General features: G+C 32.4%; 5 protein-coding genes and 2 long non-coding RNA genes across 7 annotated transcripts; 4 read left to right on the forward strand and 3 right to left on the reverse strand.

Moving 5' to 3' along the window:
* Positions 1 to 3,356: 3,356 nt before the first annotated feature.
* On the forward strand, positions 3,357 to 7,139 carry LOC107369399 (uncharacterized). Its single transcript, XM_015937352.3, has 3 exons — positions 3,357 to 5,472; positions 6,016 to 6,467; positions 6,531 to 7,139. Exons 1-3 carry the CDS (start codon positions 5,152 to 5,154, stop codon positions 6,868 to 6,870), a joined length of 1,113 nt encoding a protein of 370 aa, XP_015792838.2. The 5' UTR covers positions 3,357 to 5,151; the 3' UTR covers positions 6,871 to 7,139.
* Positions 7,140 to 13,051: 5,912 nt separating this feature from the next.
* Positions 13,052 to 14,137, reverse strand: LOC149094404 (uncharacterized). Its single transcript, XR_016197854.1, has 3 exons — positions 13,939 to 14,137; positions 13,502 to 13,617; positions 13,052 to 13,403 (listed from the first exon to the last, which is right to left on the reverse strand). It is a non-coding gene; the product is annotated as an uncharacterized LOC149094404 (long non-coding RNA).
* An 82-nt stretch (positions 14,138 to 14,219) lies between these two features.
* mRpL36 (mitochondrial ribosomal protein L36) lies at positions 14,220 to 15,077 on the forward strand. The gene has a single exon (XM_025162109.2). The coding sequence runs from the start codon at positions 14,302 to 14,304 to the stop codon at positions 14,827 to 14,829; it is 528 nt and encodes a 175-aa protein (XP_025017877.1). The 5' UTR covers positions 14,220 to 14,301; the 3' UTR covers positions 14,830 to 15,077.
* Positions 14,220 to 17,795, forward strand: LOC107364323 (uncharacterized). The gene is made up of 2 exons (XM_015931664.3): positions 14,220 to 16,990; positions 17,090 to 17,795. The coding sequence occupies exons 1-2, from the start codon at positions 16,259 to 16,261 to the stop codon at positions 17,435 to 17,437; spliced, it is 1,080 nt and encodes a 359-aa protein (XP_015787150.2). The 5' UTR covers positions 14,220 to 16,258; the 3' UTR covers positions 17,438 to 17,795.
* LOC112539520 (uncharacterized) lies at positions 17,597 to 18,856 on the reverse strand. The gene is made up of 2 exons (XR_003083401.2): positions 18,714 to 18,856; positions 17,597 to 18,585 (listed from the first exon to the last, which is right to left on the reverse strand). It is a non-coding gene; the product is annotated as an uncharacterized LOC112539520 (long non-coding RNA).
* Positions 18,857 to 19,184: 328 nt separating this feature from the next.
* Positions 19,185 to 20,614, forward strand: LOC107364312 (uncharacterized). The gene is made up of 2 exons (XM_015931653.3): positions 19,185 to 19,372; positions 19,455 to 20,614. The coding sequence occupies exons 1-2, from the start codon at positions 19,282 to 19,284 to the stop codon at positions 20,477 to 20,479; spliced, it is 1,116 nt and encodes a 371-aa protein (XP_015787139.2). The 5' UTR covers positions 19,185 to 19,281; the 3' UTR covers positions 20,480 to 20,614.
* Positions 20,529 to 22,534, reverse strand: mtDNA-helicase (mitochondrial DNA helicase). Its single transcript, XM_015931668.3, has 3 exons — positions 21,722 to 22,534; positions 21,448 to 21,644; positions 20,529 to 21,324 (listed from the first exon to the last, which is right to left on the reverse strand). Exons 1-3 carry the CDS (start codon positions 21,742 to 21,744, stop codon positions 20,672 to 20,674), a joined length of 873 nt encoding a protein of 290 aa, XP_015787154.1. The 5' UTR covers positions 21,745 to 22,534; the 3' UTR covers positions 20,529 to 20,671.
* Positions 22,535 to 27,756: the final 5,222 nt, after the last annotated feature.

Genomic DNA, 27,756 nt, shown 5'->3' on the forward strand with positions numbered 1-27,756 from the left:
TAGATATATTTGTACTCAATCATCATAAGTGTGACTCCAATTGTCTTGCAAGATCACATGAACGGAACAAGAATAAAATCTCATCCCTTGAGGCCATTTTCAATGACAATGTAAAGCTCAACATTAAAGTCAATTTGAATGTATTACATTGAATCGAGAATCAAAACTTCATGATTGTGATTCTTGAATATGTTTACATTTTTGGAAAATGAATTTTCAGAAAGAAAAACATTTCTCGAAAATTTTGTAAAACCTTTCTTTAAGAAGCAAAAATGACTGCAAAATGAGATTAAACTAATTTCTTGGTTATTACTTTAATCGTTTAATGGCTTGTTGTCATCTCAACCTGGGATGTAAATTTGAAAATAATATTGATAACAATAATAAAGTTATAAGCGACTTTTGGTGATGTTCAAGAGAAGCAAAAAGTGTAAAGTAATTCCATTGTTATCCATTTAAATGTTACCTTTTCAACAATCATTATAATATATAAATATAAATTGTAGCCAACAATTGTGGTCAACAATAAAGATTGAGACACTTTTCAGTTTTTCAATCGTAAAGTGGACTTGGCCTTTAGAGGTTAGACAAGTTAGAAACACATATACATAAGTAAACGGTTAAATAGCCTGGAATCAACAATAAAAAAGGATTCTTATATTAGAATACACTTTTTTTTTGAGCAAAATTTTGAGCTCTTTTCTGAGCTGCAAAGCAAATACAAACTCATCTAATAATTTAAATATAAAATATAAATATTAAAAAAATATGAAAACTCTTTTAGTTTTGACATTTTTAGTTCACTTTTTTACCTTTCAATTGATCGTTGGTTGATTGGGTTAACATAGATATTTTCAAGTTAAGCCGCTTTGTGCTTCAACAACAACACCAACAACAACAAGACACATCTTAACGGATTAATGGTGCCCATTGAATGGGACAAAAATGGCCTCTTTCATGATGGGAAGGCGTGAAGCAAGATACATACACTTGCGACCCTTGAAAATGTTTCAACGAAATAAAGGTGTGTATCCATGTTACCTTTTTCCAGATATTTTTACCACTTTTTCTTCTTCTTCTTCTTCTTCTTCTCAGCATCTTATTTTCATCTTTTCACTTTGTGTGTGTTTCTCATTGAAAGCTACTAAATGGTAACTTTCCTTTATCCCTTTGCAAATTGAGATGTTCAATCTTCTTCTCTTCATCATTGTTTCCTCAATCATCTCTATTGAACACACTTTCTTAAGACGCGTGTTTTTGTCTCCCTAATGGGCTTGGTGTGTTTGAATATCGACTTAACACTCAATTTGTCTTTTCATTTAGTATGCATCTGATCTGACAGGTAAACAAACACTTTCACCACTCGAACCAGTTCTCAATATAACTGCTAACTAATTGGTCACATTCAACGTTCAACTCTTTTAACCTGACAATGACTTTAAGTTTTCACCAAGTTTCCATTTAATTCAATCATCTAAATACAGGTAAAGAGTCAAATAACAATTAGACTTCAAGACAGCCATTTCTAGGTTAAAAATGAAAATGAAACAACAATCAAAATGGAAACATCTGAAAATACTTTAATCATTGAGCTATCAAAACATTTCCATCTCTTGTTGATAAATCACTCCAATAGTGAAATTAAATTTGAAATGTGTTCAAATCGATTATTTTTTTGTAATCGTTTTGTGTGTTCGTCGGTTGATCACTTGAAAAGTCCAACCAATAAGTAAAATTCATAGCAATTGACCTTTACCATGAGACAGACCATCAACAATGGTTAGTCAGGATGAGAGGCCAAAAACTGTACACAACAAAACAAACTAACATCAACAAGAAGATCAAACAAAAGCAATCAAAATATAAAACTCAAGAGGAACCATTGAAAGTAAAAAATTGAAAAGGTGAACAATTTTGTCTCTTTTTTTTGTTGCGTCGAAAAAAAAAGTTTTGATCAAAAATTTAATAACTTTGTCTCTTCGACCAATATTGACTTACAGATTAGCAAAGGAAAAAGAGATTTAAATTAAATTAAAGCAATTGAAGGTAACCCAATCTGATGAACGTTTCATCGTTAAACATTTGGATATCAATGGAAACAGAGACAAACATTGTTACCAAGATTAAACTGATTATTGATGTTATATTCACAGACACATTGATAAACACTTAACATGATAAGTGACAATGAGAAGCACTTCTGCTAACCTAAACCCGTGCAAAGAGCACGTTCAATAATCTAAATAACAACAATAAAGGGAAGACAAAAGCAACTGAATATTGTTATTGGAAGATGAAAAAAATGGAAGAAGAAGAAGAAAAAATTACTCTTTTTTGCCTCAATTCATTGAACACTTTTGATATTAATAATGAAGAAGCAAAAGCATATCAAAAGTTGAAAGAGTTGCATGTTTACATTGGTATAGGCCAAGAGATTGATGATGAAGACTGAAGATGAATATAGTCTGTTGGTGAAACTTTTGCTTTATTCTGATATTCAAGTGGATCTCTTGAAGTGGATGAAGAGGAAGAGGAAAAATGAGAAATACTCTTCAAGATGATGGCGATGAAAGCAGCAACAACAAAAAAAATCGATGCCCAGAATGATGATAATATTGATGATGTTGGATGGCAAAAAGAGAGATCCGTTTATTGAGAAGAAGCACAAAAAATCGTCCGCACAAGCAACGGAAACGCCATCAGTCTCTTTCTCTTCTTCTCCTCATCACTATAGCTTCAAGTGGCATCTCGACTCATCATCTTCTCATCATCTTCCTTGCCTGGTAAAGTCCGTCAAGTGTACTTAAAATGATAGACCCAAGAAAAGAAGAAGAGAGAAGAAAAAATCGAAACAGAAAAGGTATTGTACGTTATTCTTTATCATAAATGCATACATAAGTTTTAGCTTGATTCCTTTTCATCATCATTATCATCCTGATCATTGAAAAATTCAATTGAATTACTATTATTTTGATTGTTATGTGATGATTAAAAAAAAGAAGGAGGGAGAAAGTGAAAAGATATTTTCTTCTCTTCTTTTTTTGTCATCATTCTAATAATCATAATGATAATGGACACTTGAAGATATTGTTATTATTTTGGCCAGTTTTGGGGATAAAATAGTTTTGTAGGGTAACCACTGGATGATGCTTGATGATGATGGATCAAGGATGAAGGATGATGCAGGAGAGGGATGAAGAAAAGGTTAAGAAGATTGCCGCGTGTTTAACAGATTCAAGTTATTCTCAAACAATTGTCAACTTAACCTGATTCTTTGAACAACATTTTCTCGACTTACCTGGATTCACCTTTTGCACCAAAGTAACATTACCTTCCATCTGGCTTTCCTCTTTTCATTCACAATTTAATGTCAATTTATAATCGAAAGCGCCTTTACATCAGATTATTAAACTTACTTGACGATAGTTGACGTTTCATGTCAACGATAATCCAATAGTCAATCGGAATATCCATTCAATGTCGAAAAGGAAAAATCGACTTTTTTCAACTTTCCGTTTCTTCTTTTCTGTTCTTCCATCTAATCATTTTCTGATCATTTCCATTCAATGGCAATGAAAATTTAATTTCACTTTAATGAAGAAATTGCTTCGAAATGTTATCAAACTTTTCTTTCATTTACTCGAAATTTCGATTCTCCGTTCCTTCTTCTCATCTTTCGTCTAATTATTTTCTTGTGATTACTGATAAAGAATGCATTTCGATTTCGTTTTTACTTCGAGTTTTTATTTAACTTTGCAATCACAAATTGTCAATGAAATGAGCTTTTGAATGAAATGCAATTGAACATTTTGCGATTTGAGTTGCACTATTTTGAGGAAATGGTTGCAACGATTTTCTGCTCAATCGAAGCAAACATTGCAAAGTGTTCATTTTTTAGGTGAAATCAATTCGATTCTGTTCGACTTTTAAAGTTTATTTCAATAGAATGAAAATTTTGACAATCAATGAAAATGATAAACTAATAACTTTTCAAGTTGGCTTGATATCAGTGAATCTTTTGAAAGTTGAAGATGAAATTTTGTGACATTTGTGCTGAACTTTAATTAAATCATCTTTTTAATTGGGGTTGGTGACAGTGGTTTGATGTTATTAATAAATGTTGATTAAAAAAAGATTAAAGTAAATGATTGGTTAGCAAGTTGTTTATACTTGAGGGAGTTGATGGGCGGAGGATTCAGTGAAACATGTTGTTCAATAACCAGTCAAAGTGAATGAAAATAAAGTGAAGATAAATGAAGGTGGAGTTTTCATGTTATAGTAAAGGTTATGCTGGGAGTGAAGATGATTATCATTTGAAAAAAAAGTTATTTTTTCTTTTCTCTTTTTCTCCATGAATCAGGTAAAAATGAAGTGAAACTCTCTTATGATGAGTGTTTTTGTTGCCAGTGTAAACTGACGCACAAACCCATCAGCATTACATTCAGTCTGTCGCTTCGTCATTAGTTTTTGTTGTTGTTTCTCGATCGTTTTCATTGATTTTTTTTCTGAGCAAAAGTAAAGCAACAAACAAAAAGCCAATGAAAAAGTAACTAAAATAATTATCTTCAAGTAACTTGTCTTTTCCATCCTTTGACATTCTCATTCTGAATATTCACTCCTTCCTCTTGCATCTCCTCCTCCTCACCCATTTGACTATCATCCTTCATCTTCTCGTCTTTCCCTTGATCATCTTTACCTTCAAGTGTCCTTTTCTTACGATGATCCTTTCGATCAGTTTCTTATGCGAAATGTTGTCTTCAACTTTTACAAAGTTATCTTGTTCCCATTGAAGCGTGAGTTAGCAAACCTTTTACAGGAAGAGCAACTCATCCAACTCGGGTGAGCCAAGAGAGTTAGTGAGAGACTCTCAGGTCGAGAGATATTTCGAAGGTCCTTAAAACGTAAACCATTGCTAAGAATAAGGCAGTAAGAGATCGTACGAGTACCAAACAACTTGAGTTAAGTGCTGAAGAAAAAGAGATTCTTAAAGAAGGAAAACACAACAAAAGGGGAAAAAGAAAGAGGGTGTGAGAAAGAGAAGAAGAAGAAGAAGAAGAAGAAAAAGATTCTCTCTCCATCTTCATCTATCATCCTGATCATCTCTCCTTCACTGTGTTCCCATGTATATATAAAATCATCTGGAGCACTGCTATGAATATAGGCTCAGCTGGATCATCATCATCATCGGCCGCTGCCGCTGCTGCTGCTGCTTCAGCTTATGGAACTTATTACGACTCTTTTTATCCCAATGGTGGACCTTCAACTTGGGCTGCTTACCCTGGACCTCAGAGTTTACCTTCAACTGTACCAGGGACTGTAACCAACAGTGGACCCAGTGGATCCAGTGTAGTTGGTCCTGGATCGTGTTTACTTGGTGCTTCATCTTCAGGTCCAAAGGGATTGACTTCAAGCCATTTCACTCCGGTTCACCAGCAGAGACGGAAAAGACGCGTTCTTTTCACCCAACAACAGGTAAGACACACTTATACATTGCATAGTGGTTAGTGATGATGATGATGGTGAAGATGGTGATGATGCTCAAGTATCATCCTCTCACTCTGTATGACCCTTCTCCATGGCATATTTTATCCTGTGGATGACCCTCAACACCTTTTCAAGTTTCCTTATCATCTCTCTTTCAATTCTCTTTTTCATCTTCTTCTCATCTAAATTGTCTAGGCTCCTTGATAATCACTAAGAGCAATTTAGGAGCGATTTAAGAGATATCATGCTCTCTTTAATCTTTATCATCTTCATCCTCGTCATCATCATTTTCGTCATCATTTTCATGATTCCTTTTTACATCAATTTGAGTAGTTAAAATGCTATGTACATATTTAAGTGAACCAATAACGAGATCATCTTCAAAAAAACAAAATGATTACAATCATTTCACATTCAATCTCAGTCAACTTTTTTCTTTAAAACATGAATTGGTTTCACATTTTACATTGAATGTCAATGGATCATTAAATTGTTGTCGATAAAAGTTAAACTGTTTTCATCTCTATCAAGGTCCATGAACTGGAAAGGCGATTTCGTTTGCAAAGATATTTATCAGCTCAAGAGCGTGAACAGTTGGCTTCAATTATTGCTCTAACTCCGACTCAGGTTAAAATATGGTTTCAAAATCATCGGTACAAGTGTAAGAGGCAACAAAAGGAAAAGTCAATGTCGGAATCTCCAGGATCAACTGAATCTAATCATCAAGTAAACAGCAACAACACCAACAATGGAAGCCTAAACAATGGTTCAAACAGCAACAACAACAGTACCACCAACAGTACCAATGGACTACATTCAAACACTAGTTTAACCGGCTCTTCCTCTTCACCATCTCTATCCTCTTCCTCGGTAAATCATCCTCACCATCATCATCATCCAACAAATGGATCAAGCTCACCATACTCATCTTCACCACGTAAAATAGCTGTACCTTTACTAGTAAAAGATGGTAAATCATTAATGTAAGTAACGAAACATTTTTCCTAAACTCGATTGAATTGCAATTTACTTTTCTTGTTTCACAGATCGGGATCTTCTGAATCACCATCGTCCAATGATCCGTATGTTAAACAAGAGATGCTTCTAAGTGGATCCTCTGTTGTCCCACCGCCTCCGCCTCCACCAAACTCATCGTTAGGACTTCATAGTCAACAGTCTGTTGCTGCAGCAGCCTCTTACCATCATCATCATCACCATCATCACCCCTTCTCTGGTCCACCCAATCCCAATCCAATGGGTCCATCCATTTGTCATCCTTTTGCATCAAGTAATACCTTTCCTTTAGGCCATCATCATCAGAGTCATGTAACTTCAGCTGATCCTCACCATGAATTACCGCTAAACTGGTTCTGGCCCAAAACTTAAACTTCAACAATTAAGTGTTTCACTAATTGTAAAACTTCATCTTTTAACCAAAACCCTTTTAACAATTTCTGTTGATCAACCTTTCAATAATATAATTTGATCAACCAAACTTAACGTTAACCAAACACTTTATTGAAGGAAAATGAATTAACTGATTTAACTTGATCAATTGCTATTTGATTATTCAATAGAATCAAGTGTTTTCTTTCTGTTCGCAATTTTAATGTAATTATTTTAACCTGTTAATAGTTATAATAAACGATAACAAATAATATACAAAACTGCTTCAACTTATTGGGAAGAAAGTGAGACTAAAAACGAAATGTTTCATGGAAATGAACAACCAAGTTCCAAGTAAACTGTTCATATGCACATGAATACTTACTGGATATAATAGATCAGTGATTGTATTGATTTGATTTGCTGTCAAATGCATTTTCATCTCATTTTGTTATTGTTTGTTTCCCTTCATTTACACACACACAACCAACAATCCATTCAATATTATTTACAAATAAAAGTGTCACCAAATGTAATTTAAAACCTTAACCAATATTTACTTTTAATGGTAAGTCAATTCAACTAAACCTGTTCATTTAACAGTTCAAAACTCAACATAACTCGACATGACCTAACATTAAAAAACGATATCAATATTTGTATTCAATCCATGAAGGAATCTTCATTTAGAAATGAACAAAACTTGAAATTAAAGTAAATCCAGAAAATGGATTTTCTCGTCCAAATTGAATGACTAAATTGCAATGTAAGGAAATGAAGGGAAGAGTAATTAGAGCAAGACTGGTGTTCAACTGTCCATCGGTCAACATTTAATTGCCATTGAAAAGAGTAAAGTAAACAAGGTAAAGTAAGATGAAAGCCTTTGGTGAAAAGTTTTGACAGACAATAATATTCACATTATCATCATGTTATAATGAAACTGGAACGGAAATTAAAGGACAACAAACCAATGGATTGTTAAAAAGCATTGATCCGTGGAAAGGTGGACACAAGCAAAGTCGCCATTCAGTGTATTTAGACAAACATTAAACAACATTAAATTGCAATATCATTTCCAATCAACCAACAAATCAAATACAAGTGGACACTAAATACTTGGACAGCTTACTCCCAAACTTGAGTTTCTAATGAAAACAATTTTCACCATTAATTGGATTGCAAATTGTTATTTGATTTAGAAAAATAAAATTTTCTTGTGATGATAATTTTTACCATCTTCATCTTCATACTCTTTATGAGGATAAATTTAACAGAAAAATGAGAAAACTTTTTCTTCGTCTCAACTCATGTTTTGTTTTGCAGTTTACCTTCTGAATACAATGAAGAGAAGAAGAAGAAGAAAAAAATGATGAAAATCAACAAGAATATTATTATTTCAAGTATTGTTTAACCTGACTATTATGTGTTATAAGAATAAGAATAAGGTAGAAAAGAAGGAGAAAAATTGATTCAACTTGAAACTCAAACTGCATTTGCTCAATTGATTGGCATATAAACAAACAAATCGCCATCTTCTTCGGACAATGAACGAAGTAAGCACAATATCATTGTCTATTATCTTTCTTTCAATGCTTATCCTTTTTCGCATTTCTTTTTCTTGTCATCACTCTTCATCATCCTCATCATCCTCATCATTATCATCTAAGTAAACATAATAATACAGCAAAACTTAATAAATGAGAAGAGCAAAAAGTAAGCAGAAAGAGAATAGAAAAATAGAGAAGAAGAAGAAAATCAATTTTCACTCGAAATGCAAGTTATTTTCACTCAACACATTTCCAATGACTTTTTGTTCTTCCAATTCTTGACTCATTTCACACAAAAGACCAAAAGTCTGAAACTGACCACAACTCATCAAAAGCTTGATACCTTACGAACATCAAATATCCAAAAAAAGATAATCTTTGAAACATTCAACAATTAAATTCACCAAAACTCAAAAATCTCTTAAAATTCATATCAACTAAGCTGCTCAAAGAGTCAACTTTAAAATTGAAATATAACTTTGAATTCAATGAAAAGATCAAGTTGACCATTTAACATTTAACTCACGTACAAAGGAAGCAAAAATGAACCTTTGATTAAAAGCGATTTGACCACAAAAATGACCTAAACTGGGTCGATGTAAAAGTCGAAGAAGTCGAAAAAATGGAAATGCACATCATGTGGTAATGAATAAAATGTTGAACCTTTTAACAGGGAAAGTGAAACGTTGAATAAGGTTTACAGTTGATGGATTCAATTGTAAATCATTTTGATGCAACAGGAACCACAAAATGTGTTAGATTGGGTAAAATTGTAAAACAACTTAAACAACTTCGTCTTTGCCTTTCATTTTCACAGAATCAAATTTACTTCTATTAATTTACATTGAAAATTAATACACATTTTTAGCTCAATACTTTCACTATCAATATTTTGATTGGTTCATTAAACCTATTCAATTGAATCATGTTTAATATCTTTTCAGGTACTTTCACTGTTGTTCCCTTCAGTTTTTTTATCATCATAACAATACGTTTATGCTTCACTCTATTATATAATATCTATATATACATAGATATATTAATAATGTTATTATTATTCAATTGATAAGCAACCAAGTTCACACTTGATAAAGTAAAATAAAAAATCACTTTTTTCCGCAACTTTGCTCTTCCATCTTTCCTTTTTCATATTACACTAAACATTTCATTGATTCACCGTTTTTCATTGACTTTCATATTAACAATTGTAGTCATCATTTTGCCACTATTTATATACAAATATATCACATCGTTAACAAACTCACTGGAAAACATTCATATTTTTGGGTGATCTTTTCAGGTTTCCCACAAAACCAATCAACAAATCTGCTTTTACGGTCAACAATTTCATTAAACTGTACATTCATTCATTGCTATTGTTAGCATCTTTGATCCGGTGAAACACTTAGACAGTTAAACTGTAATGCGTTATTGTCCATTAATGACCGCAAAATAGAACCGCAAAACTCGAGTTTACAATAATTACGGCTGATCACAAGCTAATGTCACCTAAAGGGACTTTGGCTCAACATTATTCAAAAGTCTTAAGTTTACCTTTATCATTCCCTTTGCTTTAAAAAGGGTTAACTTTTTTCAAATCTTTTCTTTCAGCATTTTACTTTAGAATGAAAAAGATCAAAAATTTTCTTCTTCCATCTTTTTCTCTGAAAAATCTGTCTCTGATTTATCTGAAGAATCAAAGATTTTTTCATTTCTAAATCAACTGAAGATGAGTTTGGATTGAGTTGGAATTACAAAGTTGGAGCTTCAAATATTAACAAAAAAAGTTGGATAATTTTGAAAGAGTGAGTTTGTTGATGAAATTTAATTAAAAACTGATTTTCTTTGTGATTTGGTTTTTTCGATTTCTAATAATTGAAGCAATTCTGTGTGAAATGAATAAAAATAATGAACACAAAATGGCACACTTTTTACAGTTGGTTGACTTCGACTTTGACTTGCAACTAAATCTTTCAATTATTAAGATTAAGAGACAACCTTTAATCCGGGATTAAACTGGTTAAAGTTGAAAATTTTGGGTAAACTTTATTTTCTCATTAGATTGTTGACTATTGTAAATTGTGTGAAAATGTGATTACTTATGGTTAGTTGATTTACCTGAAAGCATCAATGGTTAAACCACTCCTTTACTAACAATGTAAACTTCAACTTGTCACCAAACTCGTAACCTTACGCGATGTCAATAAATAAATATACATTTGATTGTTATCATTGTTGGAATAATTGTTGGTAAAAATTTGTCCCAAAAAAGGAAAGAAAAATGTTTCTTGCAAAATATGAAGTACGCTTGATGTAACAATATGCAAGTTAACCAATTCAATAAGGTTATTCACTTGATTAACTGTTAATGTGTTCAAAAAAACAGGTTGTTGGTTAATTGTGGTGTTAAATAATAATCACAATAATCGTAATTCAATAATAAATGTGAAAATATTTTCACATTTGAAAAGGTTTCCCAAACAAATGGGAAAAAGTGTCTTCTCTGTAAATTTACATTTTCAAATGTAAATTCAATTTTTAACAAAATTTTACTCTTCCAATCAATTTATTGATTAACAGCAATTAATTGACTTTCAATATTTCATCTTCTCGTAATGTAATACTATACATTAGACACTTGAATTATTGCAAATCAAATGTTAAGAGAGAGAAATATGTTAACAATTTAGCCTCATTTTGATTTGGTTGGTAAAAATGAAATGCAAATAGAGTGAAATGTTTTCCTTTAAAAGTAACCAAGTTTGCATTTTAATATTTGCTGTAACTAGAAACCGAATTACGTTGAATGAGCTTCTGCGAACTCAAGTGATCTCAGAATTACCTTTCTTCTTCTGTCGACCTACCTGTATTGTGTGTGGTCTTACAATGGTCATTTGGCCATTATCAAGATGAGAAACAAGCTTCAAGTTCTTGATCTTTAAGACAAACAAAAGGGCTAATTGAGGCCTGAAAATGTGCTTCAATCAAATTGACTTTACATTTCATTTTATGCCATTTGAAGCACATTTTAATTTTCAAATTAAATTGTTCAAATTTAGTGACAATTTGAGTTTGAAAGAGCGACTAAATTGGATTGATGAAGGCAACAAAAATTAGGATTGAAAAGACATTATTTTGCGGTTATTGGGGTTGAAGCATTTTATTAACAACTTGTTAATTGTTGCTACTTAAAATTGACCAAATCTTTGTGGTCAGGTTCAACAAATAGAGAGACTATTTGTGTAAACCTTTTTGCTGGATGTGTTGGACTTATCCTGGAATCAGATTTAAAGTGGATTTATTGATTTGCTCATTGAAACTTGATCAGTTGAGAAGATTAATAATCTATCAATGTTCATCCATTGGGCAAATATTTAATAAGCAAATGTCAAAACAAGAAACCATGAAAAATGTTTATCTTGCAGACAGAATCTTTTACCTATTCTTTATGATCTCATCTCAAGAAAATTGATAAATAATGAGTAAAAAAAGATGAGCTTCAAGATGAAGGAGGAGATGATGAAGAGATGAGGAAAAGGATGAGGAAAAGATGTAACAAAAAAATGAATAAACTTGTGTTATTGGCATTAGATAATTAGCTGAATGTCATTTCAATGAAACAATGTTTTTCACTTGTTTTGCTTCTTTCCCATGATGTCCATTTGTGTCAATAATGATTATTAATGCAAAAATTGTAATTGTAAAGAGTTGTTACATTAAACATTTGTATAATCATGTTTAATCATGTTCAACAAAATTGTCATTTCAGTCTGATAATTGGAATCATTTGATCGTGATGTTTCCATGGTTTTTACGGCCTTTTGTTGAACCACTTCATTTTAATTAACCATTAATGATACATAATAATCAATTTGCAATTACGGCTGCTATTTTGAGTGTTTCAACGTAAAGATTGAAATGATTAGTTGATATTTTTTGGTCAATCCAAAAGTAAACAGTTTTTTTCCTCTTCTACTGTTGCTTTTGTTCATTGAAACTAAAATTTAAAATTAGCGGTTAAATAAGGTTAAATGAAGAGTGAAAAGTTAACAATTTAAAACGGAGTTAGATTAACAATAAAAAAAACATGAAAGGGAAAGTATTGAATAGCATTTGCCTGAGGCAAGAACAAAATCCTTTTCTCTGGCTCTTTCATTTCAAAAGTTAACCTTACTCTTGATTAACCTAATTGATTTACTAGTTTTTTTCACTCCCAGTAAATTAGCCTTGTAAACACAAAAATTACAACCAGCTTATTATATTAAGATAACTTGAGGCAATAAAACATCTCCAGTTGACTCTTCATCTTGATCAGTCGAGTGTAATACAAATTGTCAGTCATGTGTAGGCCTTGTCAAGGAATCTTATATGATAACTCAATGAGGGGTCTTCCTATTAATATCAAAGAACCATCATTTTTTGGATAACATTGAATTATATTGAAATATTGGGTCTTCATCTTTTGCGATCTTTTTTTAATATTTAACTTTACCTTTTCTTTATATTTTAATATTTTCAGTTTTTTTTTCCTCAATCTTTTTATTTGATTTTGAATGGCTAAAGGTTGAGAATGTAAAATGTTGATTATTGAACATTTACTGGGATTTAACTTGATTTAGCACTCAATCAATATCCGATCAAACTTTTCTAATCTTTAATCTGATTTCTATTAAAATTTGTTGAGTGGGATTAATGTATTTCTCCTTTGATTTCCTTCATTTTATTTCATTTTCAGATTAACATGAAGATGATTTAATCTGTTGATGATGATGAAGACTCTTGAGGTTGATTAAGATTTTTCCTCTTCTTTTTGATTCTTGGTTAAACTGATTGCTCTTTACCATTTTTTGTTGATTGAACATTAAATTATTTTCTTTTCAAATGCAAACTCCAATCTTTATTTTCAAGTTACCAAATAGTCTGCTAAGGATGCCTATTTTCACCTTGCTACAGGACTAATGCATACTGGTCTCCAAACGGAAAATGCTGCATGAGGAGAGAAAAAGAAAGAACTATTAAGATTATTTCAGAATTGTTCAAAGCATAGTTAGTCTATAAAGTTCAATTGAATTTTAAAATATTACATTCCTTCCTTATAGTCCTTGTTACCCCACTGCGATACTTCACGTTTCCTATTTTGCAAGTCTATCACTGATCTTGATGACAAACTGTTCCGGATATCTGTCCCTTCTTTGCATATCTGCGAATATAAAAAATTAATGTTTTAAGTTAGCAAGATTTCGATGAGTTAAATTGAATTCAACAAATGAACAAATGGTGAAATGGTTTGACTATCTTCTCTGCTCTGAATTGAAACTACTATGAAATTATCTCAAGTCAAAGCAAGTCGATAACAGCATATTCAGATTCCATAATTTGTAATGAATGAATTTCATTAGGTAGATTACTAACTGAAAAAAGCACAGGCTTCTAATTACAGTCTATCCATTAGTAATTTCAACTGTTTTTATTTGACTTGAATTGGTTCAACAGTTCTTAACGAATGTGGTCTCATACTTACATGCTTTCATACTTTCACCTTGATTGTTCCTTTTAAACACAGATGAATGAAATTTGCCTTATCTGTTGATAATACTGGGTTCAGGGTGTATTCAAACATAACTTAAAACGCACTTAATACAAAAATTTGTTGATTTTATTGTAATTGATTTGAATTGAAAATAAACAGTTCAATGAAAAAATGGTTTATTGGAAATGCAGCTTCATCTGGTGATGCAAATTTGAACTTTAGAGTTTGTGAGCCATTAGGTGTCACCACTGTTTGTAAACACAAATGTTGTCTTTATTTTAAGACAAATTTTGTTTATATTTTTTTCATTAATTAGTTTCGTTTTGTTTGTTTTTTCTAATTAGCACCATTAAGATGCAAGTTTTGAAAACAGCTGTAGTTGCTTTGAGAGCAAATTTATTCAATTCGATGAATTTGGTCAATTGCAAATTCAATTTATTAAGACCATGTGTTCAACCTCTAGTCGCTGCCATTAATCATCAACAAATCCGTGGACTTAAACATAAGGATATGTTAACTCTTCGATGTCCTGATTGTTATTTTAAAAAAGTTGAAGACGATTGGTATGTTCTATGTCCAACTTGGCCTAGGCACAAACAAATTGAACGAAAGGTGGATATTAGAGATAGGTGGCTCGTTACCCATAGGACTCGGAGAGGGAAGCCTTTCATGAAAAAAGAGGAAGCTTATATAATCGGTACCTGTCCTCCCGGACCATTTGACTATAGAATGAAAGTTGGTCAAAGATTAAGGATTCGTAGAAAATATCTTCATCCAACTATGGAAATAACGCCTGCCAAGGATTTGAGGAAATTCAAGCCTAATATCGTAATTGGAATGACTCGCATCCCTCCCGGTGTCACAAATCCACCACCCAAATGATTAAACGTTATTTTCAATGTAGTTTTGATTTAATTTAAATGAGATAATGACTTTGTATGGATGTGTCTGAAAATGTCGCTAATTTGATTTTCACCAACTTCCATATTCCTTGCCTCACTTTGTTACCTGAAACAATTTAGGTTGAATTAAAAGTGATCTCAAACATTAAATTGGTTTATATTCTGATCCAATGGAATAAAGGAAGTGATTTTATCATTAAAAGAAAATCTAAATTGTTACAATTTAAACATAATCTATCTTATTCCATCATTGGCTTGGTTAAATGGCAGCGAAACAATTTACTGGATAATCAAAACTCAAAACCAGGGAATTACTGAAAATGTATATCAGAGTGGAATGACCGGCTGTTAAAAGAGAATCTTCATAATTATTTCAAGGAACCAGAAAAGTGGAACACTTTAGAATACTTAATGTTGAATTAATTGGCAAGAAAATGAAAGTAAAATGTGTTCAATATGAAGACAGAAATTTCCATCTAATTGAGTATTTTGCGTTGTTAAATTGGTGATTAAAGCTAAGCTTAAACAGCAATAATTGGCAGGAAATTTATTACTGTCTAAATAGTGGACATTATTATTTTAATTAGATGAAATGATGAAGTTCCTGTTGATAATAATGACGATGAAAGCAATCACCATAAAGAGTAAGGTTCAAAGATTAAGTCAAACCTTGAATTGGACTGTTTATCGAGTCGCTAGTAGCCTCTCCAAGTGAACATTGATTGTTAACAATAAGATGTCTGCTTACTCATCAACTGGTCAACTTGTTCTTATTTTTATACACTCACCTCTTACTCTTCCACTACCTGTTTGTAAAACAGTGAACTGTTGTTTCCCGGATCACCTTAATAAGCTGCTATTCAAATGAACAAGAAACAACATTTCACTCATCATCATTATTATTCTCTACTATTATTACTTACCTGATTATCATCTCATTCTGTTTAAAGAATGGACAACAAGTTATTTTCAGATCATCAAAAAAAAATCACCACAAACTTTCACTTTAGTCGGAAAACAAGAAGCAAATCTTATTCGCATTCAAAGTTTAAACTTTTCCTCATTACATGAAATAAGTCCATCTTCATCTTTCTCCTTATACCCGTCATCTTTTTTTATCATTTTAAAGCTTTACCCTTAACATCTTCATCATACACTTTCGTTTGCCTCACACCATTTGGCCAACCAGTCCAGTCAACATCACCTAACTGTACATGTTAACCTTTGAATACGTTCACTTTAAATCTATTAGTTTCATCTTAAAATCATCAGCAGTCTATCCAGAAATTGGGTCAATTCATAAAGGAAACCAATGAACTTTTTCCATTGAAGGATTAAAAGGAAATCTGCTTTTCATTTTCATCTACTCTTCGATCTTTTAAAATCTCGTTGTTTTGAATTCACAAACCATGTCCAACCATCAAATGAATTATCTAACTTCGTTTGTTCTGCTCTCGTTGATTCAGTTTATCATCATCACTGACGCTTCACATAGTCCTAAGCTAAAAGTTAATTTTGGTGTCAATTTACCAGCTTTAAGCTTCAAATTGCCCTCAATGTCTCTACCAAAAATGCAGATAACAGCAGTTATTAAAGGTTCCAGACCTAAACCAATGAATATTCAACTGCCAGCTATAAGTCTCCATGCCAAATCATTGGAAGACACTTGGGGAAGTGAAGGTGGTGAATACAATCAAGGCTATTCAGGATACTCAGGAGGAAACAATGGAAACAGTGTCGATGAAGGAAAGCCATATGAGACTGGATATGCAAGTGAAAATGAAGAGGATTTTGCTGATCCTAATGAGGATACCTTTGATAGTGATGATCAAAGTGAAACTAATGGAGATCAACAATTTGATAGTCAATACAATTCTGGTCAATCTGTTAACCAATCACATGTTCAACCACCTAATGGCAACAATTATCAAAATAACAAAGGTTTCTACGAAGTCCAATCTCCTAACATGAATCCAGCAAATGGCCAGCCAAATATGATGAATGGACAAACAACTGTCAATCCTGAGAAGAATCAACCGATAAATGGAAATTTGTTTCCTGAAATGGTGCCAAATCAAAAATATCAACATCAGATGAATCATAATCAACCCAGATGGAACCAAAATGCTGTGCAAAATCAGGTTGGTAAATCTAATTAATTAACCTGAATATGCTATTCAAATAAGTGGTTAAAACATTTTCTCTCTTTTTTTTCATTTACACCATGAATTTTATGATAGCCAATGAAACACTTGAACCCAAACAACCAAATTTATGGAGGACACAACATGAACAACGGAGAAAGGCATTTCATTGTTAAATTACCTCACAACTTACAGTTGCCACAGGGTCATTTGGTAAACAATGGACTGAATGGACATCAGCTAAATGGTAATGATAACGAGAATTTTATCCATCAATTACCTTATCTGAAGAGAATTGTGTTTAACAATGAACCAATCCGATTAGCTAATCCAATTGCTTTCAATAACAATGACTACAGAGCTCAAATAGCTAATAATCAAGCTGGCTTCTCTAAGAGATCGATTATCGTTCCTAATTATTACAGATATGCCATTTTAGCTTGAATTTGCTATATTATTCAATTTTAATTTTTAATGTTTCATTTTTATTTTTAACTTTTACAATCATAATTTACTCCAATTATTGACTACATCGGAGCTTTTCAAATATTTTCTAGTTAATGGCTAAAGCTTTAAATTAAGTTTAAAAAAGTAAGAAACAAATGATAATTTAAACTATTGTTTTATTTTCACAAATTTATCTCTTGTATCCAGGTTTAGTCAACAGTCAGTTGTAAAAAAACCTAAATTGAGCATAAAATGTTCATCTTGACTCTCATACAAAACAATTTTCACATGTTAATCTTGATAAAGAGAAACAAGATTTATATTATTAAATAATAAAATAACTATTTAACTAAAACATGTTATTTCGATGATTGTCTTCAACTAATAGACATATTACAAAGTAAAGTTGTATTGAAGTGTTTGGACTAATCAAGTTTGACCGAGAAATAAATGAGTTTTTGTTTCAACTATTTCTAGAGCTTTCAACCCAATAACGCCAATTAAATGACAGAGATTCAAAACCATGCTTGAGCCAATCAGCTGCTTCGAAGTGAAAAACGTCTAAACCTTTAAAAGCTTTAAACTGTCAACTGAGTTCCACAATTCGCTCTAAAGGTTTTAATCGGACTTTGGAAAGGTTGTGAAGTGAGCCTAAACCCGATGCTACAGGACAGTCTTTCACAATCTTATAAAATCTTGACTCAGTTAATGGTTCAATCAATAGATTAGAAGCTCCAAGTTTCATTGATGTCAAAAATTTCGTAGAGAAACGTTAATTTTGCCTTAAATGTAGATAGTCCATTTAGCGATCAACGTTTTCAAGAAAAGCTTTCATATCGATGTCGGTTATGTTGAAATTACGGATTATTGGACTTATGGAATAGAAGACTGAACTTGATCAGACCCGCGATGTTCAAATACCCTGATATTTGTCCTACTTTTTATTTCATTTTCAGCATTAGAATGAACTGCATAGGATGAAAATTTCCAAAAAGAATCCAATTCTTTGTCAAAAATTTGCCATTTTCAACAAATTGCCAACACTTTCCTAAGATTGTCTTTGACGACCTGTGGATATCTCTCTGGATTTAGCGTTCAATAATTTTCAATCCATTCTGAAATATCTGCCAAATCAACATGACTATCTAAAAGAATGGAGAGAATTTGGTTGAAGAAAAAAAATAGGCTTACAATGAATAAATGGATCATTGAATCACAGTGTCGACTGCAACAACATCAAGTTTTTTTATTCAATAAATCTTTGTGTTCTTACCTTAATTTGGTGAAGATGAATCTGCCAGAGATAGAGGTTAATGTAATTATATTAACAATCATCATAAATAGTTGTGTACATCAAAAAATGAAAGAAAGCAGGAAAAAAGAGAAAAGGTCAGATGAAGAATGTTAATAGAAAAGGATGTTTTGGTTCCTAGATAAAATGATTGTCTCAAATTAAATTCTATATTAGCTATAAAATCAACTTTGAATCAAGTTTGAACTGGAAATAACTGAATCCACCAAGCATCAAGAAAATTTCAGGTTAGTAAATCTTTTAAAAATGATTTGAGAAACAAAGAGACTGAATTGAAAGTGGCGCTTTTTTTTAAAAGGATACAATAGCGGCTCACTCATCATGGCTCAGAGCATTTTGACGGCTCTTTTAACATTTCGAAACTCAAAACGGAATAATTTGAAAATAAACTCACTTTGCGCCTGCGCCCAAATGCAAGATTTGATTTGGGTCAGTTTATGACTCTGAAACGTCTGATCTCATTTCCAAAAAACCATCTGACTCCCTTGATCTACCTTCCTGATTTTATTGTGATTTATTAATTCCAACAATGTCAGAGCCTAATGAGCGTATTTTCAACCTACAGAGTAGATTTAATGGTTATCGTGATCATCATGACCAAAGAATGAAACGCCATTTTGGTGAGTAGAATTTTTTGTGTATAAAATTACTTTAAATTAACATTTCTTTTCTTTTCTTTTCATTTTCGAAATATTACGATAGCTACATTAGATGCTCGTGTGGATAAGTCAAGAAAAGAAGTAGTCTTACTACAGAAACAAATTTCTAACAACAATAATAACTCTAAGGGCAAGTCACAACTACATAAACAACAGCAGCAAAAACAACAAAAACAGCAACAGCAGCAGCAGCAGCAACAACAACTACAACAACAGCAGCAACAACAACAGCAGCAGCAGCAACAACAACAACAACAACAACAACAGTCGCAGCAGCAAGAACAGCAACATCATCAAATGCAACAACAACAAATTCAACATCTTCAACCACAACACATGCCACAGCGATTCCAGTACCAGAATCAGCATCAGCAACTTCAACAGCCCCAACAAATGCAACAACAGAACCAGCCGAATCATCAACAGCTCTTAAATAATGTTCAAAACAATAATATGTACAATACTCAAGGATTTCAGCAAGCTACGAACAAGCCCCTTCAGCCTCTTCAGCCTCTCCAGCCTCATCAGCCTATTCAATCTCATCAGCCTATTCAATCTCATCAGTCTATTCAATCTCATCAGCCTCATCAACCCTTACAGTCTCATCAACCCTTGCCGTCTCATCCGCCTCATCAGTCCATGCAGCCTCAACATCCGCAGTCACAATATCAGCGGCAGACACAATTTCAACAAGTTCAACACCACAATGTTCTTCAAAATCACATTCAACCTAATCAATCTCACCAAACTCACCAAACTCACCAAACTCAACAATCTCATCAGTCTCATCAATCTCATCAATCCCATCTATCTCACCAAAATCAACAGCTTCATCCACAGACGCAGTACCAACGATTTCCTTTGACGCAGTCCCAGCAACTACATTATCACAACTATAACAATTATTATTCTCAAGAATTTATAGAATTGAAAGACGAGGATCTTGCGTGTCTTGACAGTTTCCAGTATTCAGCCGAGCTTCCACTGTCTGGACTAGCTCAAAATCCTGAAACTGAAATATATGCTGATACTACATTCGTCAAAAGTCTTCTTGACAGTTTTGAATGACTCAAGCTCAGGACTATAAAATGTCATATGACTTATCAATAAATTTAAATTTTCTATTTTCAATTAATATTATTAATATATGCAAAAAAAAACAATATTGAACAATAAATTGTAATTTGATTGGATTTTTGTTAACCATATCGTTACAAGTTGATTAAATATTGCTCAAGATAAATTAAGCCGAGTTTACGATCAATCAATAAGAATATCGTCAGTAACTTGATTTGATTTACTAGAACTCGTACCGAAACCTTGAGTTTCCTTATTGAATTTAAGAGTTATACTTCCTAAATCACCATCATACCGGTTTTTGCTTATTTGTAAATACTTCCTTTGCCTTGTATTACCTTTCCATTCAACTTGAAAAATAAGTATATTATCAGCTTCCTGACTTGCTTTTGCTCCGCCAAAAATTGAATTTAAGGTCAACTCTCCTGAATCTTCCTTCCTTGGGTGGATAACAAGAGTTATATGGCACTCTTTTTCGGTTGCAAAACTTCTACATGAACCAATAACATGATCTTGATATTCATATCTATCAAGATGAAAATACTTCTTGTTTCTAGTTCCCATCATAAATTGTAAATTGTCAATTATAACGTGCTTAACTTGATGGTTGGTAACCGCTTCTTTCATGGTTGCTAAGACATTTTCAAAGGCTTCAGCTCCATGATAATTCATAAAATACATTGGTAATTCAGTAAATTTATCGGCCCAGTGATCAAATTCCTGTAAATTAGCACTTAGCTGCTTTTGAGCAAGTTGGTTCATCATAGCCTTACACAGACGAGTGTTTTGGATCTCAAAATTGCCCCAAAGAGTGGGTACGCCTTGAAGACATAGATCTAGACAAGGAAAAGAAAACGGAATAATTAAATGTTTATTTCTTACGAAGAGAAGAGTTCCTGTTCTGTAGGAACTTACTTTAATAAGATGGTTTCATTTAGATTAATCGAGGAATGAACTACCTAAAGAATATTCAGACAAAAAGGTTGTCTTTCCACAGCCTGTTGGCCCAGTTAATACTGTCAATTCACCAGGACGGAAACCTTTCAAATACTTATTGATACCAGGAAATCGTTTCCATCTAATTCCTTCTAACTGTTTGTGATTCACTATCTCATTATAAACACCTTTACGAAGTTGCACGAAAGTTAACAAACTCCTATTGTGAAGAAAAAGCAACGTAAAACAATGGATCGATTATTAAGCATTTAGGAAGAGAAAAAAAACGAAACTTACTTTTTCAGTGATATTTTGCTCATTTTTTCCAGATAAATAGACAGTATTTTAGATAATGAAAATCAATCAATTGAAAGTAAATTAATTATAAAAAAAAGATTATCTAAAATAACAAAACCAAGACATCACGTTAAAGAAACAACAATCCAGATGATACCAATCATTGGCAACCAATGTGCTTTGAAACATATGATGTTAAAAAGACAGCTGATATTTTTGAACCTATCTTAACCTGGACTTGAGACTTTCAATTTAAATATAAATCCATTATACAATGAAAATAGTTAAAACTAATTGCCTATCATAAAATTCACTTGAACATCCAACTTTTCTTTATGTAAAATGATCTCCTGGTTTAAAAGATAATTAAATAACCAAACATGTAACGTTTTACAAAATAATGGTTTGCCAGTATCAACAATTATTCACGTTGAAATTGATATTTCCAGAATATTCAATAACAACACATGTGAGTATAACTTGTAAATAATTAAAAATGAAAAGTTCATAAATAGCAAAAGTTTTTTACAGACAGAAACTAAAAGTGCATGATAAGATTATTCAGATGCAATTTCATTGAGTCTGTCTCAATATTGCAGAGTGACTTTATATCCACCCTCCGAGTTGCTCATAATACAGTGATTTTGATTGAAAAGACCAAACATTCACAATGAAGATCAGTTTTTACAATGAAAAGACTGGACACCGAGGTGCGAATTTTTAAACTGTATTGCTTTTGATAATGAAGAGACAGTTTTGGACAAAAGGGAGACTCGCTTGATAAATGAAGAAACCAATTCACTTGTTTAGTTGACTTTTAGTATTTTCAGGGACCGGCCTTTTTGCACCACTTTATCCACCACCAAATCAAACATCATCACTTTTAAAGAGACTTTTCTCAACAAAATTGTCCACCACAAGTGGCTTTTTTCATCACATTTCAAACAATTTTTTTGAGATTATCCACCGCCGAATCTAACAGATCCACCAGTTTGATGAACAAGTTATTCCTGTCGGTCACAGGAAATCGAAACTAACAAAAATTCATCACCCAAAACTCAAATAATGAGCCAGTAAAGATTGTACAGGAAAATTGAAGCTCAATAGCTTTACATCATGTTTGATTATAAATTGCATTAAAATAAATGGCAACTGTGATTCATAATGACCTGACGACGTTTAAATGCTAACACTGTAACTTCAAAATGCATTCGAATTACTTTCGTTTATCAACTCAATATGTCATTCCACAAAATCAGAAAACACGTGATGTCGCTAAATCGTTCATTAGGTTACTTGATTAAGAATAAATAAGAAATTCAGAGAAACTCAAAATTTGCGGCTTTTCGCTTCTTCGGTTTTTTACATGATTTTACTCACAATTATTTTAGTATCAATAACAATTTCGCAAATGGGACAAAATTGAATCCTTGTAATTCCTGATCAAATTTCATGCAACATGCAAAGAGTTGCCGTTTTGATAAAAACAGTATTTTTGTCCAACTAACTATTGAAAAATTTTCTGACACCCATGGTGCTAGAAATACAGGGCAATTCAGTCTCATTTACTTCAACTTACTAACAAAACATACTGCTTTCTTATATTTGAAAAATATGCTTTTGAGAATCGAAGGGCAATTTTTGCAAAGTTTTAAGGTCACTTAAGGTCATTCATTCATTTGACCTCCTAGGTCCTTTGACCTTAAGGTCATTTTTGAATAGCCCAACATTTTTCGCTTTGAAAAAAAAATTGAAATAAAAAGTCAAAAGTCTTCTCTGAGGAGATTTGAAAGAAACTTATGAGGAGCTACACAAGTTTCTTTCAAACCTTGCTTCGAAAATGCTTCGAGAACGATATCTTCATATCAGTTGTTCTTGATACTTTTGCAGAGATAAACTTATAGCGATGAAAAATTGGGCTATTCGCAAAGGAACTTCATAAGTCGTTTGAAGGTCAAATAAACGAATGACCTAAAACGACCTGAGAGCTTTGAAAAAATTGTCCTTCAAAATCTACAAAAATGTAAAAGTATCCTTTATGTGGAGATTCAATGTTATATGAAATTTTATTATAATTATGCTAAAATTATTAAATGGCAATGATTTGAATTTTCAATTTCAATTATCAGTGATAATATGGAATTTGAGCTTTCAGTTGATTTAAATTGCTATTAGTTCTGAATCGTTGATCATTTTTAATCGACAATTCAACTTGCAACTTAAAACTTTCAAAAAATGACGAATTAATTAAATCAAAATAAAAGTATGTTATCAATGTGTTTAATCATGAAATTGGGTGCAAATTAAAGAAAAAATATTGATTATTTATTTTAGAAAATTCGAAACAATTTAATAAAAAATATGGCAATTAATCATTAGCAAATTAGTCGGAGACTTTTGGGTTTACCTAATAAAAGCAATCGACCGACTTTTGATTCGACAAGTCTTGAACCAAAAGTCACTCAGCCTTGATTTTTAGAGTAAGAGTTTCCACTGTCGTCCGCTCTGTCACAAGGCTATTGTATAAGACTTTCTCATATTTAGCCCAAAATAAAAAATGGTATACTGGGTACTGGCTGTTCGTGAATTGCTCGTGAACTTTGTTGCAAATGCAAGCAAAAGTATGAATTGCTTGAATTTCGGTGACTTGAACGCAGTCAAACTCATAATTATTATAGCTGGACAATAGACAAAATGCTTAAAAAATCAATCATAAAAATGAATCCTTGGCGCGAGAATAACTTTTGTTTTCCATCGATTTTTATGCAATAATCTATGGAGATACAGTGTTAATTCGTGCATTTCTGATTGCTTTCCTAAGGATTCATTTTCATGATGATTTTTTTCAAGCATTATGTATATTGTCCATGCTATAATACAGCATTTCTCGATGACTTTAGACAAGTTCCCAAAATGTTTAGTCGACTTCTCAAAATGTTTAGACAAAATCTTAAGTTGGTCGTAAAACCAGTTACTCTTCTCAGAATGTTTCGACAGTTCTCATATTGTTTAGTCAAGTTCTCAGAGCATTTAGACAAACGGGTTTCTCAAACCGAATTGAAAAGGCAGAAGCAATCAGAGGTGGATTTGAAATATAAGTTTTTTAGTTTTTCAATTAATATGTCCGAAAATTGTACCAACAGAGGTTCCTATTAATAAGATTATTGATGGTCATCGACCAAAAATTGTGAATGTCATATCAAACGGTTTGAAAACTCTTTTTGTCTAAATGCTCTGAGAACTTGACTAAACAATATGAGAGCTGTCGAAACATTCTGAGAAGAGTAACTGGTTTTACGACCAACTTAAGATTTTGTCTAAACATTTTGAGAACTTGTCTAAAGTCATCGAGAAATGCTGTAATTATGAGTTTGAGTGCGTTCAAGTCACTAACTTAACAGTAATCTCTGATTAAAAGCGATAAAACTCCATTATGAAACAATAATTTGAATTCTTTTTTCAGAATTTAGCATAAAGGCTCAACTTTCATGAATCAAGCGCATACTAAGAAACATTTTACCAAAATCCACCAAATTGTTGACCACTTTTGGGATATGATGGCGACAGATAATGGATGTGTTAGATTCGGGTGGTGGACAATGTGGTGAAAAGACGGTAAAAAAGTGGTGGAAAAAGCCAATCCCAGATAAATAATTACAGCATTTCTCGATGACTTTAGACAAGTTCCCACAATGTTTAGTCGGCTTCTCGAAACATTTTGAGAAGAGTAAGCGGTTTTATGACCGGCTTAAGATTTTGTCTAAACATTTCGAGAAGCCGACTAAACATTGTGGGAACTTGTCTAAAGTCATCGAGAAATGCTGTAAGTTAAAGTTCCCAGAACTTATTGATATTTTTGATGAAAAAATTAAAGGGCGACCTGGGAGAGTCCTCATAAAGATTTGGAAATTTCAGCAAGTTTGGGATGTTGTGGAGAGACAAATAATGCAGCCTTTTAATCACAAAACTATACTCTTTAATTTGCTATATTATTCATTGTAATTAAATACGAAATCTTTTCTTAAATGGACTTTGAATGAGCTCTTTTAAAAATAAGGTGCGACATAAAAAGTTTGCAACCTCTCTTCTTGTTCGGGCGCTGATTTGGACTTATCTCTACGTTTTCAGCCTTTTGTTTTGTGCTTTTTCATTAAATATTGACAATAAGACAAACTAGAATTGAATTTTTAGGCCTAAGTCAGCTGATATTGAGCCGATCCAGAGACAATGTTAAAAAACGCGCTACAAATTTCGAATCCATTTTTTTGGCCCTTTGACCAGAATTTTCATAATTTTCATTCTTTCACCATTCCTGAGTCTTTTGTCTACCTGATAAACATTGAGTTCTGAAATTTCTACAGCCTCAAGAATTTCACCAAATTGATACAAAGAAAGTTCATGATACTTAGAGACTAGTTGTGAAATCAATTTACATGTACGTTTATCACAATGTTTAAGGTCGATTTTCTGAATTAATACTGAATTAATTTATGAAAAAATATATCAAAAGGATCCTTATAATTCAACTAACACTGTAGTCTAGAAATGGTGCCAGAGTGTCTAGTCTATGACTAAAAAACCGTTTGGTTGCAAACTTTTTAGATCGCATCTTAGTTTGCCAAACCCATGTTAAAAATGGTGTCCTGTAAACTCGCTCCATTTAAGCTTTAAAACAAACAGAGTCAAACCCTTTTACAACTTTAAAGAAATCTCGCCACTAATTGTTACAGCTATGGCAAGTAAATTATCAATTTGATTAAGAAATTCGTGTACAAAGATCAAGCTCAAACTGAATAAATTCAATTCAATATCATTTTGATAGCTTTTGTATCGAGAATTTTTATTTAATTGAACACATTATAGCTTTTTGTTGAATTTTTTGGCTGCCTAGCTTGCAACAGAAGTATGCTGTAGGACATTTCTTTCAATGAATCGATAGAAGCACGATAATGTCTCTTTTCGAATTAATACAAAAAGCTACCAAAACGATATGAAATTGAATCTATTCAGTTTGAGCTTGATCTTTGTACACGAATTTCTTAATCAAAATTGATAATTTACTTGCCACAGCTGTAACAATTAGTGGCGAGATTTCTTTAAAGTTGTAAAAGGGTTTGACTGTCCGTTTGTTTTAAAGCTTAAATGTGGCGAGTTTACAGGGAACCGTTAAAAGGAGCAGGAAAATACCTAAGGAAAATAAAAAGGTAGAAAGTCAACAGCGAGAAAGAGATTATGAAAGAGACGCAAAAATGACAAAAAATAAATGTAAAAAATTTTTGATGAGAAAAAGTTCAAAAAAATAAAATGATTGTTAGTGGCGCCATCGCGTTCTGCCCCTTTTCCCTATCCTTATCTCGAAAAAATAGCTAACATTGCATGCTACCTCTTGTTATACTCTGCGTCAGGGGGATATTTTGATGCCCCTAATTGGGTTGGCTTTTTCTGTTGGCCATAAAAGTAGAGAAACTAATCCATTTGTTTAAAGCACTGAGTGCACACGGTACTTAAGTTGTTCAAATTACCAATTAATAATTGGCCATAAAACCTTGTTTCAGTAAGTGAAATGCGCAAACTACTCTTTTTAGTTATTGTTAATATGTTGTTATCTTCACTAACCACGCAGAATCAGTTTTCGTATCTGGTTAACTTTGTTAACCAGACGTAATGACTAGCTTCCTGTTTTCTCACGCATGCGTATTTAACAAAATGACTCCCAAATCCTGTCCTGTTATAGACGCTTCAAGGTTATTCAAGCAATTACTGAATATTGCATTGAGTTAGTTAAGACTAGTTAAATCAGGTTTAAGGGAGTTACGCTTGGTGGTGCTGGGTTAATATAAAAGGAGTAAGACATGTTGCCATGGAGTCATTTACAAGTTGTAAGCTAAACAAGCTCCGTTAGCATTTATTTTTGTGTTCTTCTATTTTGTATTTTGTCTTTTGTCTCCTGACTATTGACTTTCCTGTAAAATGGTATCCAAGCCTTGTGCAACACCTTTCGACCTCGGTCTGTGTAACATCAAAACCCAACAAAA

Source organism: Tetranychus urticae, chromosome 1 (genome assembly GCF_039701765.1).
Source record: "Tetranychus urticae isolate SD_2017Ah chromosome 1, NJAU_TeUrti_SD_1.0, whole genome shotgun sequence".
Taxonomy (NCBI): Eukaryota; Metazoa; Arthropoda; class Arachnida; order Trombidiformes; family Tetranychidae; genus Tetranychus; species Tetranychus urticae.

What these genes read in the sequence shown, in the direction of transcription:
- mtDNA-helicase (XM_015931668.3), bottom strand. Translation starts at nt 21,744, where the DNA reads ATGAGCAAAATATCACTGAAAAA. An exon ending in AGCAAAATATCACTGAAAAA is followed by an intron (nt 21,645 to 21,721) that starts GTAAGTTTCGTT and finishes TCTTCACAATAG; the next exon opens with GAGTTTGTTAACTTTCGTGC. An exon ending in TTTGTCTGAATATTCTTTAG is followed by an intron (nt 21,325 to 21,447) that starts GTAGTTCATTCC and finishes TTCCTTGTCTAG; the next exon opens with ATCTATGTCTTCAAGGCGTA.
- LOC107364312 (XM_015931653.3), top strand. Translation starts at nt 19,282, where the DNA reads ATGTCAGAGCCTAATGAGCGTATTTTCAACCTACAGAGTAGATTTAAT. An exon ending in AAGAATGAAACGCCATTTTG is followed by an intron (nt 19,373 to 19,454) that starts GTGAGTAGAATT and finishes ATATTACGATAG; the next exon opens with CTACATTAGATGCTCGTGTG.
- LOC107369399 (XM_015937352.3), top strand. Translation starts at nt 5,152, where the DNA reads ATGAATATAGGCTCAGCTGGATCATCATCATCATCGGCCGCTGCCGCT. An exon ending in TTCTTTTCACCCAACAACAG is followed by an intron (nt 5,473 to 6,015) that starts GTAAGACACACT and finishes ATCTCTATCAAG; the next exon opens with GTCCATGAACTGGAAAGGCG. An exon ending in AAAGATGGTAAATCATTAAT is followed by an intron (nt 6,468 to 6,530) that starts GTAAGTAACGAA and finishes CTTGTTTCACAG; the next exon opens with ATCGGGATCTTCTGAATCAC.
- LOC107364323 (XM_015931664.3), top strand. Translation starts at nt 16,259, where the DNA reads ATGTCCAACCATCAAATGAATTATCTAACTTCGTTTGTTCTGCTCTCG. An exon ending in AAAATGCTGTGCAAAATCAG is followed by an intron (nt 16,991 to 17,089) that starts GTTGGTAAATCT and finishes ATTTTATGATAG; the next exon opens with CCAATGAAACACTTGAACCC.
- mRpL36 (XM_025162109.2), top strand. Translation starts at nt 14,302, where the DNA reads ATGCAAGTTTTGAAAACAGCTGTAGTTGCTTTGAGAGCAAATTTATTC.